At 36.2% G+C, this 13,548-nt stretch overlaps 1 protein-coding gene across 1 annotated transcript in view; it reads left to right on the top strand.

The window, feature by feature from the left end:
* The window catches only part of XRN2 (5'-3' exoribonuclease 2), a 95,940-nt gene that overhangs the window by 38,574 nt on the left and 43,818 nt on the right, over window positions 1–13,548 (top strand). Inside the window, exons 16-20 of the mRNA XM_037811376.1 lie at window positions 3,156–3,274; window positions 9,109–9,244; window positions 10,603–10,710; window positions 10,801–10,890; window positions 11,555–11,627. Of these exons, the coding sequence (XP_037667304.1) occupies window positions 3,156–3,274; window positions 9,109–9,244; window positions 10,603–10,710; window positions 10,801–10,890; window positions 11,555–11,627 (526 nt within the window). The remainder of the gene's footprint in view (window positions 1–3,155; window positions 3,275–9,108; window positions 9,245–10,602; window positions 10,711–10,800; window positions 10,891–11,554; window positions 11,628–13,548) is intronic.

The following is a 13,548-nucleotide window of genomic DNA, read 5'->3' as shown; positions in this document are numbered from 1 at the left end:
GACAGGGACATCCATATAGCTCATAGCTGGAGCAAGGGAGGAGGGTGGTTTTTGCTGCCCTGTTTTCCCTTGCCTTTCAGGGGTCAGTCGGGGCATTTTGCAGAATAGTATTCCTCGGTCTATCAAATATAGGTGTATCTTACTGCCTAAATCCTCGCTCTCTGACTCAGGCTTGGAATAGATACAAATAAATATACTAAGATAGCTGTGTCTATCCAAAAGTTGCTCCCGATGTGAAACTCAGGAACTGGATGTCTCGTGTTGTATCATTCCTTGTGAACATTGCAATCCAAATTCCAGAAACAAGTCAACTCAGCCAGCAAGAGTGTACCCTGACATGAACTCAGCACATGGCAGGAGAGAGGGTTGAGAGAATAGATCACTAATATGCACAGACAGCAGATAAGAGAAGCCATTGCTTATTTCAGGCTAGTAGACATAAGTATGTGTCGTACAGGGCAGAAAGATATTAAGTAAGACTGTAAACTTCTTTTGTAAACTTTTGCTATGGTATATCGAAGGAAATTGTGTAAGCTTGGATATTTAAATATCTTTATTTTAATACTTACCCTGTTGGTGTGCATACCCATTATTACAGGGAAACCCTGTATGTGGAATTTTTGCCACATCAGGAAACTGATTAAATTTGTATTTGCAGTAATCCACACCTAGACGTTTTAGGCCTTTAGATTTGGAATTTGGAAACTGCAGTGTTGAATCTCCTGAGAGAAGCAGGCTGGATGTCTGTTATATTTTTTTCCCTCTGATTTTTGTTTTCTTGTCTTGTTCCTTACACTCCTAACAGAGTGGGATGTGGAGTGTCAGGAAAAGGGGTTGCAATGAGACACCTGCGTAGAAGAGAAACAGCTGATATCCATCATCCAAGATTATAGCATCTATAGTCCCCACAAAGTAGAACTGAGAGTGGCTAGTATTCTCAAACACCCCGCTGATGATAGAATGCTTTTTCCTTAATCTCAAGGAGGCAGACAGGTCTAAATGTTGCTGGCTGTGATTACTGTGAGAAGGATTCTAAGATTATATTCAGGCTCCACTAGACCAGACCTACTGTTGATGCATAATGCCTGCCTGGGAGTAGGAATAGAGAGAGAGTGTGATTAAGTTCCTTATTTGATCCCATCTTAATCCTTCATGATGTCATTATTTATATATAGGCAAGAGTATGGGATTGGAAGCTTAGTATAGTGGGATTTTTGCCTTAAGTATGTTCTGAAGTTAAGAAATTCATGAAGCCAAATTACCAGTTCATTTAAAGGGAGCCTATGAAGTTTTGGATTTTTGCTATTTTATCTTTTCTGAACTGTTCCAGCATGTGCATCTCCAGTACCAGACTAGTTTCTACTGCTGGTCACCATTGGTGATGGTTGATAGATTGCTTCTGTTTACTCATAAACATACTTTGAATTTTGCATTCTGAAGTGTGGTTTCATTATATCTGGGGCCATCCTCAATTTAGTAGACTATGTCTGATTGGGAAAAGAGTTTTTTATAAAGAAATAGAGACAAAAATTGATTGTGGTGATGAATGCACAACTGTGTAATGATACTGTGAACAACTGATTGTACACTGTGGATGATTGTATGGTATGTGAATGTATTTCAATAAAATTGAATTTAAAAAAATAAAAGAAATAGCAGGGAAAGACTTAGCATTACAGGATAAACAACCTTTTTTCCTTGAAAGTGGATTATTTTTTTATCTAAAGATGGAGTTTGTATCTTGTTAGTAAAGAATCAGTTTGGGAAGGTTTTTTATACAACTTCTCTGTGCTTTGATGATTGTTAGGAATTAGGAATGTCACATCATATTTAATCCAAATGGATTACTGTAGGCTTTAAAAAATACTAGTGATGACTTGTCAGGTGTTTAACCACATGGGCAGGTTTCATCTTTCCCATACATTGTCTCATTTGATCTTTGCAATAACCTGGAGGAGATGGAGCATTCCCATCCTCATTATAAGGCTCAGGATGTTAAATAGTTGCCCAAGGCCACATGTCCAGGAAAGGTTGGAGTTGGTATTTCAAACATCTGATTAAAAAATACCTATGTCATTTTCCAAGTGCAGCTGTGCTTTGTATTTATTGGGTGGTTTTGTTTGTTTGTTTTGACAGTATTAACTGTATACATTTTTATGAATAAAATTGGCACTATACATTTTTAAAAGGAGAATAAGCACTATAAATATGATTTTGCTTTTGTTTTTAACTTTTCTTGGCCTATTTTATGAACTACTTTCATGTTAAGGTTCTAGTTACAGTGTCATTAAAATAGCCTTTGGCAGTAAGAGAAATAATAATTTTAAGAAAATCACTGAGTTCTCAATTTCAAAATAATTCTGTTTACTTGAAATATCTAATATACCATTGCATAATTGAAGGAAAACATTGTGAAAATGTTTTCTGCCCCTTTTGCAATGTTTTTGGTCATTTAGCTTCTGTTGCAGAAGATTTTTTTTTTTGATTTTTATTAAATATTAAAATACTTCAGGGCATTGCTGTGTTCAGTTAGGTACTAAGAGGAGAAAATAACTGAATTTAGAGTATTGTCCAAGTCTTTGAAATAATGATAAAATCTGCAATTTTCTAAAACTAACTAATGGATTTTTATTTGTACATTTAATTTTAAAACAGTACATAGAAAATGATTTAACAGTTATCTGCAGAGTCTCATTAAACTGTTGCTTTCCACGGGGGTTGTACTAGGATGAGCACTAACCATTTAACTGCATTCTTACCAGCATATTTTTTTTTCCCGTGACAACCTTGTTATTTGATAGGTGGAAAGGGATTGTGAATTCATAACATGAGGGAGAGAGAAGTATTTGAGTCCTATAATTTAAAATATCTACAAAATTAAATTTTTCTTTTCTTTTTCCCTAATGTAAGTTTTACCATAATAGTGTTGAAATTCTTGAGTTTAAGCATAGGAAGTTTGGGACTTTATTACTCTTGAGGAGTATGAAGTGGGGCAAGATCAGTCTCTGTACCTCCTAAATATATTTATCATATCTATTTAATATCTTTAACAAAAAGTGTTTCTGTGAAGCATGGTAGGTAATGGCAGTTGGGTATGTGTCTGATGTAAAATGAATAATGAAATCCTTCTCCGATAATGTCATAATTGTCTGCAGAGTCCTTCAGTATCTCCTAATACGAGTTTCACTTCTGATGGCTCCCCGTCTCCAATAGGAGGAATTAAGCGAAAAGCAGAAGACAGTGACAGTGAACCTGAGCCAGAGGATAACGTCAGGTAAAGCCATTTTTTTGGAAGCACTTTGTTAGGGAATTGCTGAAATAGATACAATCTGATTAATGCTATTTAACTTAGAGCAGCAGTGCCTTCAGATGCTTCCCTGTGATCTTTTTATCCACCAGTAATTAATGTGGAGGGTTAGAGTAGTCAGTAAATTCCAGTGAGATGTGTGAGCTATAACTGTTAAACCTAAATATCTAGATTAGTATGCGTGCAGGTTTTCATCCTCCAAGCCATTTTTCCCTGTGAGACCAAGCACTAGATTGACTAGACATGAGGTGTTTAGCTCCATGTGATCTGAATGTTACTGTTTTGAGAGTACATTTTCAAGCTGCTTAACTCAGAAAGTTCAGTTACACTTGGACACTTAATAGAGTTTGCTCTAATTCTCTCACTTGAAAAGGTTCTTCCTAAAAACGAAATATGCAAGTCATTCTGTAAGAGATAAATATGTATATTTTCAAAACCCACAAACTTGCATATACGCAATTATTTTTCATGACAGTGAGTTTCCGTTTAGTTGTATGCTTAAAATTTTAAGAGGAAACTTTGATTCTTAATTGACCCAGAAGTGTAGGGTCATTCATTTTATAATAAGATTAACAGCCTCTCATGTAATTAAATCCACATTTGAACCCTGGGTTCCCAGTGCAAAAAGCAAACAGGCTCAATTGTTGTAATTCATTAAGAATGTAGGAAAATGTCATATTTCAGAGTTAAGTAGAAAAAAATAGTTGACCACAGCTCATTCTTTTATAGAATGTGGAAGGTGTATGGTTTGTATTTGTGATTAGAAATTACACAAATGCCTTGCACAGTTCTGCATTTTTCTAGCATTCTTTGATGTCAGGTTCTGAGATAATTGACTTACTGATTTAACATTTACCTGATCTATTTTGAATTTTTATCCTCAGCTTCTCTACTTCTGGATTTGCCTCTTTGAGCATGTTGTTTTCTTTGTTTTGGTTTTTTATGTAGCCGTCATGATCAAGAGTAGCTTAATAGATGATTTGATTTGTTTAGTATTTTATTGTTTGATCTTGGTGCTGAGGATAATCAAGGTAGAAGTGTTTCAACCGAGACCTGCTTGGGACTCTTAGCATGTATTTCATGAAAATGTTCTATAAAACCGTGATAGTCCAGTTTAGTGGGTAGAGGCTATTTCTTCTAATAGATATTCCAAGAATCCTTTGTGTAGGGAATAAATTGAAATTGGAATTATGTGTTCTGAAACATGATGCCAATTAATTTGTGAGATCTGGCACATGGTAGAAATAATCCTTAATGGAAAATCACTTTCATTTTCTTGATTTCTCCTGATTTGTTTTTTTAAGTGTTGTTGGCTTCTTTGTGTTCCTTAAATAAAATATTTTTATTTTTTAAAGAATGAGAAATGGGTACTTGAAAAAAAAGTTATACTGTGGGTAAAAATGTGTTTGTTCACATTGTATTTTCTTTTTATTTATTTATTTATTTTTTAAATTTTATTTTGAAATAAATTCAGACTTACAGGAACAGTTGCAAAACCAGTACAAACCCCACACACAGAACTCCAGCATACGCCTCCTCCCTCCTCCGATACCCCGACCCACCAACTTTAACATCCTGTCACACCACCATTTCTTTCTTTCCCTCCCTCCCTCCCTCCCTCACTATCATGCATCATCTATTGCGCTGTCTTCTGAAATATGAGAGCAGGCTGCACGCATCCTTGAACAAACAATATAATTCACATATACACTTCCCATGAAAAGAACATTCTTTTATGCATTCCCATTAAGCGCAGCTAAGAAGTTCAAGAAATTCAACATTGATATAAAGCTTACATTCTATATTTCCTTTTTTTTTTTCTTATGTCCCAACTGTGTCCCTTTGAGCCTCCTCTCCTCCATCCTCAGATCCCATCCAGAATCATCCTTGGCATTTGATTGTCATTGTCTATTTAGACTTTTTTGTTTGTTTGTTTCACTTGTGGAAACATATATACAGGCTTAATCTTCCCATTCCAACCCCTCCCTAGCATTCCATTAGTGGAATTAATCACATTTAGAATGTTTCAATGCTATCCCCTTCCCACCATCCATTACTAGAAATTTCCCTTCACCCCAAACAGAAACCCTACGCTCCTTTCTTAACTCCCCATTGCTCCTTCCCCCACTTTTCATAACCCATACTCCACTTTTCATCTCTATGGTCTTATTCTCTGATACTTTCTTTGTGTTTACCGGGGGGCTTAAATTTAACCTCTTAAGTCTATAACAATCTTGTTTTTCTTTGATACCAACTTAACTTCAGTAGGACACACAAACTATGTTCCTTTACTCCTCCATTCCCCCACCTTTATGTAGTTCTTGCCAAAAATTACATATTTTACATTGAGTCCAAAACCACTGATTTATCATTACATTTTATGTATTTTAGATCCTGTAGGAAGTTAATAGTGGAGTTACAAATCAAAAATACAGTAGTATTGGTATTTATATTTACCATGTGATCTTTACTGGAAATCTTTATTGCTTCATGTGGTTTCAGTCAATTGTTTAGTGTCCCTTCCTTTCAGCCTTCTCAGTTCCCTTTAGCATTTCTTATAGGACTGATCTACTGGTGATGAAGTCCCTCAGCTTTTGATTATCTGGGAATGTTTTCATCTCCCTCTCATTTATACCCTCCAGGTGTTTGTGAATTTTCTAAGTCTCTGATGGTTATTGACTTCTATTTGTATTCCATTGTGGTCAGAGAATGTGCTTTGAATAAATTCAATTTTTTTTTTTAATTTATTGAGGCGTGTTTTATGTCCCAGTATATGGTCTATTTTGGAGAAAGATCTGTGATCACTAGAGAAGAATGTGTGTCCTGGTGATTTGGGATGTAATGTTCCATATATGTCTGTTAAATTTCTCTGTATCTGTCTCTTCTTTCTTTGTTTCTCTGTCGATAGGGCTCCCTTTTAGTATCTGAAGTAGGGCAGGTCTTTTATTAGCAAAATCTCTCAGCATTTGTTTGTCTGAAAGATTTAAGCTCTCCCTCAAATTTGAAGGAGAGTTTTGCTGGATAAAGTATTCTTGGTTGGAAATTTTTCTCTCTCAGAATTTTAAATGTCATACCACTGCCTTCTTGCCTCCATGGTGGCCGCTGAGTAGTCACTACTTAGTCTTATGTTGTTTCCTTTGTATGTGGTGAGTTGCTTTTCTCTTGCTGCTTTCAGAACTTGCTCCTTCTCTTCAGTATTTGACAGTGTGATCAGAATATGTCTTGGAGTGGGTTTATTTGGATTTATTCTATTTGGAGTTTGCTGGGCATTTATGCTTTGTGTATTTATATTGTGTAGAAGGTTGGGGAAGTTTTCCCCAACAATTTCTTTGAATACTCTTTCTAGACCTTTACTCTTCTCTTCCCCTTCTGGGACACCAATGAGTCTTAAATTTGGATGTTTTATTTTATCTATCGTATCCCTGAGATCCTTTCGAGTTTTTTGATATGTTTCCCTATTCTTTCTTTTGTTGTTTTGTTTGCTGTTCTGTGGTCCTCAAGGACGCTGAGTTGTTGTTCAACTTCCTCTAATCTTGTATTACGAGTATCCAGAGTCTTTTTAATTTGGCTAACAGTTTCTTTTATTTCTGTAAGAGCTTCTATTTTTTTTTATTTACTCTTGCAATTCCTTTATGCTCCTCTAGGGTCTTCTTTATGTCCTTTATATCCTGTGCCATGCTGTTTTTCATGTCCTTGCTCTCATTGTTTGACCTTAGTTCTTTGATTAATTGTGCCAAGTACTGTGTTTCTTCTGATCTTTTGATTTGGGTGTTTGGGTTTGGGTTCTCCATATCGCCTGGTTTTATCATATGCTTTAAGATTTTCTGTTGTTTTTGGCCCCTTGGCATTTGCTTTACTTGATAGGGTTCTTTCAGGGTCTATAAAATACCAATCTCTAATTTGTCAGATCTACAGGTTGGTAGTGTACACTTTCTGTAACTCACCAGCAGATGGCATCCTCAAGTCACCTATTCCCCTCAAGTTAGTTCTCCCAAACTTTGTCTTTGTGGTGTGTGGGGGTCTGATTCTTGTGGGGTTCAACTGGTGCACCAAATTTGGGTGTGTTGTTGGTGCTGCCCGCCCTGATTATGGGGTGTCTGAGCGGTTAGGAAGGCAGGGCAGCTTTAATAGTCAAACCTCCCTGGTATTCCTGGAGATTTAAGGCTGTTGCAAGAGTCCAAGCCTTCACCTCAGTCCCGCCACAGATCGTCTCTGCCACTGACCCACAAGTCACTGGCACTGGCGTAGGGTCCCTGGGATATCCGAGCAGGTCCCCGTTCTCAGCCATGCTCTTCCAGGACCCCTGCCGAGGGAAGGCTGCGCCATATCAGAAGTGTGCGCCAGCCCACCAGGGAAGCCCTGGGCCACCAGGCCTTGCAGGGATGTTCCCAGCCTGCTATAAAGAAGGTTGAATGGGGTGTGTTAATTTCCCCCTCTTCGCACAACTCCGCCTTCCCAGCTCTGGGACAATTAGCTGTGGGTGCCCTAAAGGCCACTCCCACGGCTGATATTGTGGCATGTGCGCGGTGCTATGGGAAGCACTCCCCATCACACTGGGTTTCCTGGCGTGGCTCGGGGCTGTGGGACCCGCCCCGGGCGGGAGCGACCCCAGCCTGCCGGGGAGATGGTTGCAAGTGGCGCTGTTTCTTTCTCCTTTTGGCTTCCCTCTGCCCCCAGGGCCCTGAGACAATCAGCAGAGGGTATGGGAAGGGCTATCCTCCACGCCAGATTCCAAGGCATTGGGAGAGCTCGCTCCCGCCGTGCTTCACTGCGCAGTTCTCACCGTTATATCCACAGTCAGTCCCAGGTTTTTTTTTTTGTTTTTTTTTTTTTTAAAGAACTAGTCCGTCTCCAAATGCCAACCTGCAGTTTCCCCACGCCACAGTGTGGCCGCTGGACTTTCAGCCAGCTCGCTCACTCGTTTCAGAATGCGGACTCCCGGTTTCACCAAATGCACCGTCCCTGTGGATTTAGCAGACCTTGTCCGATTGGTGCATCGCTGGAACTGGTGTTCTGGGTCACTTTCTGGCTTTTATCTAGTATTTTTCATGGAGGTGTTTTTTTCCCGTGTTACCTAGCCGCCATCTTGGGTTCTCCCTCCACATTGTATTTTCAATGATAGTTTAATAAATGAATTCACCTGCTTCTAGATTTTTCCAGAATATAACATATACACACATATACATACACATATGTACACCCCCTTCCTTTAAGCAAACAATAGCTCCTAAAATGAAAGAGAAATAAGGCCCAAGAATAGGGAAAGAAGGTGTACTAAGAATTTCTGCCTGGTTCCTAGATCATTGTTTTATTTTTTTATTCTTTTATGTCATTTCTTGCCTTTAAAAAAAAAAAATTACCTGTGCAAGTCTTGTTTTCTTTAATTGACTTGCTTTGTATAGTTTTTAAGCTGAGGGCCATGAGCTATATAAAACATCTTTAGTATTTGAATCTTAAAGTGTAGTTTTAGAATTGTTCCACAGTCAGAAAACATGTAAAACATTATTAGAATTTGAGCAAACAGGTGTTTGTTATTCCTTCTCTTTTTTTAAATGTAGTTTTAGAATGTTCTTACTGGAATCGGTGTTTGAATTTGTGATGTTTATCGTGAAGTTGATAATAAATCCTATGAAAGTAGACTTTTTAGAAATAATTAAATGAGTCTGCTTTAGCATTACTGTTGAACTCATTCACATTGCACCTGAATATTAACTATAAGTTGCTTTGGGTGATAAATCAGTAGATATACAATTAATGAAAGTATGTTAATTGAACATAAACTTGTTTTGCCTGGTTTTTAGATTATGGGAAGCTGGTTGGAAGCAGCGATACTACAAAAACAAATTTGATGTTGATGCAGCTGATGAGAAATTCCGTCGTAAAGTTGTGCAGTCTTACGTTGAAGGGCTCTGTTGGGTTCTTCGATATTATTACCAGGTACAAAAAGAATATTTTCCTCTAAATCTCTAGCTAATCATTTTAGAAAGATAATAATTTCTATAATACTGTGTATTATTGCGTTATATCTTGAAATAAAACCCAGACTTGTTTTTTTTTTTTTAGACTTCCTATTCGGAAATTCATTACCTTAAAAAAAATATGTTTGTAAAGCTTTTGATGTTCTTTGGGTATTAATATATAAACAAAGGTAGTAATAATATATAAACAAAGATAATTTTGTTGTGTTAAAGGATTTCAGTATTGAGTAGTGTGGTTGACTGTACTTTGTCTTTAGGATGATTGTGTTTAGTGTTTTTTGAATTGCAATAAAAAATAGCCAGGTAACTAATTGATATTCACTAAGTGGCTCAACAAAGAACAAAGTCTGTGAAGTACTAGTAAGAATTTGAAAGGAATTTGAATTATGCCAGTCTCCTCCATATATAATGTAGTGATGTTACATTAAGTGCATTGTAATTGGAGTAATCTGTATCTGACTTAAACCTTGTGATAATTGAGATGTCAGATTAGTGTGAGATTAGGTAGACATATTGGGGATTGTAACACTGATAGTTAAAATCTAGTTTCGTACTCTGAGAGCAAAGCAAGGAAAGTTTTGTGTGACCTGGGAATAGATGGAGTCTGTCTGTTAAGTAGAAAGTAATGTAATGCATTAAGTATCATTTGTAAAGTCTCTATTTGCAAGTTTTGCTACTACTTTCAAGATTTTAATTCACCAGACACAGAGTCAAATCAGTGTCATGAATACTTTCTCTTTTCTATGAATAGAACTTGCTTTTGTTTTCTTTTTGGTAAGTTTGCTCAAAACTATTTAGAGTCAAGAGAAAATATAATAGGGAATTGTAAAAAAAAAAAAGTTTTAGCTCTTTACTGTCACCTACTGTTCCACTTATGTCCCTAACCACCTGCATGCTCAGTGTCATCTGCAGCTGCTCTTGGGTTTATTTGATGATGGCAGCTGTGAAGTTGGGAAAGAAATGTCATCAGATACACTTTAAGGATAAAAATCTTTGCAAAATTGTGTTTGTGAGCGTAAAGCATTTGGCATTAAGTACTGATTATTAAAGATGCTTTTGGTATTTTTTAAATCAGGAGCCATTGGTTTGAAATAAAGAGTTCAGATTTAATCAAAGCTACTTTTAGGACTCATAGAAGAAATTTAACATACCGAAGACACACCAGAGGTCATGTGTTTTAAAAATGAAATTTTAGTTACAGTTTAATAATCTAATTTTTGTTTTTTTCCCTGATTTTTGTTTTTTTCCCCCTCTGTGTCCATCATTAGCACCATGTTTTATTTATTTTTGTTGTTTGTTTGTTTTTAATGATTCTAGGGCTGCGCTTCTTGGAAGTGGTATTATCCATTCCATTATGCACCATTTGCTTCAGACTTTGAAGGTATTGCAGATATGCCTTCAGATTTTGAGAGGGGCACAAAACCAGTAAGCCTGATTATTTACTCATAAAATTCATAGAATTTTGGCCTGGATAAAAATTACATTTTATCTTTAACTTTTTTTTCTTTCTTGTAGTTTAAACCGTTGGAACAACTTATGGGAGTTTTTCCAGCTGCAAGTGGTAATTTTCTACCTCCCTCATGGCGGAAGCTCATGAGTGATCCAGTGAGTCTTTTAGTCTTTCCAGTGTGTTGATAACTGGGTTTTTGTTGTATGTTTTACAAACATTAGTCGCAGTTGCTTTTGCATCTCATAGGTGAAACAGTGAAGTGCAGAAACAGTTAAAGTTATTTGAGTTCTGTGTATTTTTCACTGCATCCTTTTTAAAATTTTATTTTATATTTACCCTACCCTGTAAATGAAATTGATCTGTGTTTTAGAGAAATTCCTTACTAGTCACTTTGTTCTTAGCCTACTGGTACATCTTTCTTTTATTTGTTTCATCCACCGATGGTGGCTACCAGAGCACAGAAAACTGGCTTACTCAAGAGCACCTCTGAGCTTATTTGTGTTGGCTGGAAGACATGAGACCCAGCTGGGAAGTAGGAATTAATAGAGTCAGGGGATTCTTCGCTGGCCACCCACCTTAGGCCCGCAGTTGCCTGTTCTAAAATTCTATAATTATGCCTTATTTTTTTCATTTTTTAAAATAAAATTGTGGATCTTATTTTACTAGTGCTGGGATTAATGACCTCATATCCAATAACTCATAAGAGGAGTGCACCTCTTTTTCTCATCAAGCCTTGCATGAAAACTATATGAAATCCTTTGTAATGCAGATGTGTGTAGCTTTTATTTGTTTTCATTCTTATTTTTCTCCCTGATGTAGGATTCTAGTATAATTGACTTCTACCCTGAAGATTTTGCTATTGATTTGAATGGGAAAAAATATGCATGGCAAGGTAAAATTTAGATGTGATTTCTTTTTGTTTAAAATTACTTTCTCATTTTTTAAAACAGTGAGCAAATATGATTTATGAGATGAAAGATTTTCTCTGAAAGATAAATATTTTCAGAATTATATGAGAAAAATTGTTATTTCCCACTGGCCTGGGATTAGCAATGATTTATAATAATTTTAATAGTAATAGTCTGATGAACAGTAATTTGGGTTGAAACAGATTAACCATTATGTCTTTTGTCTCCTTTGTGATTATTTAATGGGTCTTACTCTGTTCAGTCAGTAGCTCATTAACTCCTTTTAGGGTGCTGAATGGCAATATAAAATTAGTGCTAAATTTAAGCTATTATTCACCATTCAATAAATTTGTAGTAATGATTAAATATAAAACACAGTAAGCTAACTGTTGTTTCACACGAAAGCCCCCATTCAACAAATCATTTTCTTCCACCATATATTTTCCTAGGCTAATCACATTTCGTAAAACCATTGTTTTCCTTGATTGTTCCCTGTGGCACAGATGATCAATAAAACAACTTGAAGTGTGGGGTAAAGGGGTATTAGTAATAATCCACAAATGGAAAATCATTATTTCATAAGATTTTTGGGTTGACTTTCAGTATATGTAATAACAGAAATTTCATACGATTTTCATGGAGTGATAATGGGAATGCATGCCGTGGATTGGGGTTATATACGTGTCCATGGGATTAGGGTATCAAGTTTTTTTTTAACTTAACAGTACTGTCTTATTTTTTTCTAAATTTTTAAGCATTATTGTTAATTGTAGTAAAATATACATAACATAAAAATCATTTTAATGGTTTTAAGTGGACAGTTCTTTGACAGAGTACACTGACAATACTGTGTAACTTTCCTCACTGTCTGTTTCTAGACTGTTTTCAATATCCAAACCAAAACCCGTACTCATTTAGCAAAAACTGTCCATTCTTGCTCTCCCCCAACCCATGGGAACCACCCTTCTGCTTTCTTTCTGTATGAATTTGCTTATTCTAAGTATTTCATATAAGAGAAATCATACAATATTTGTCTTTTTGTGTCTGATTATTTCACTCTACGTAATGTCTTCAAGGTTTGTCTATGTTGTAACATGCACCAGCACTTCACTTTTTTGTGGCTTAATAATATTCCGTTGCATGGATACATCACGTTTTGTTTACCCACTCAGCTGTTGATGGGCATTTGGGCTGCTTTCACCTTTTGGTTATTGTGACTAATGCTCCAGTGAACATTGGTGTACAAATATCTTACGTTCCTGCTTTCAATACTTTTGGTATACTTAGGAATGGAATTGCAGGGTCGTATGTAATTCTTTAAAGTTGAGGAAACTGCTAAACTGTTTTCCATAGCAGCTGTACCATATTACATTGCTACCAACAATGTACAAGGATTCCTATTTCTCTGCATCCTTGCTAAGACTTGGATTTTTGCATCTATATTCAGTACGGATATTGATCTCTAATGTTCTTTTCTTGTGGTGTCTTTATCTTGCTTTGGTATCAGGTTAATACTGTCATCATAGAATGAATTAGGAAGCAATCTCTCTTCTATGTTTTGGGAGAATTTGAGAGGGATTGGTGCTAAGTCTTCTTTAAGTGTTTGGTAGAATTCAGCAGTGAAACCATCCAGTCCTGGACTTTTCTTCATTGGGACATGTTAAAATATTGATTCAATCTCTTTAGTTTTTATGGGTCTGTTGAGATTTTCTATTTCTTATATCGTATTAGGTAATTTGTATGTTTCAAGGAATTTGACCTTTTCATCCAAGTTTTGTAATTTGTGGCATATACCTGTTCATATAATCTATTTTATTTTTGCAGGGTCAGTAGTAATATTCCCACTTTCATTTCTGATTTTAGTTGTGTTATTTGTTGTCCTTCCTTTTTCTTTGACAGTCTGGC

This window comes from Choloepus didactylus, chromosome 19, assembly GCF_015220235.1.
Source record: "Choloepus didactylus isolate mChoDid1 chromosome 19, mChoDid1.pri, whole genome shotgun sequence".
Lineage (NCBI taxonomy): Eukaryota > Metazoa > Chordata > Mammalia > Pilosa > Megalonychidae > Choloepus > Choloepus didactylus.
This window is presented reverse-complemented; position numbering and strand designations above follow the sequence as displayed.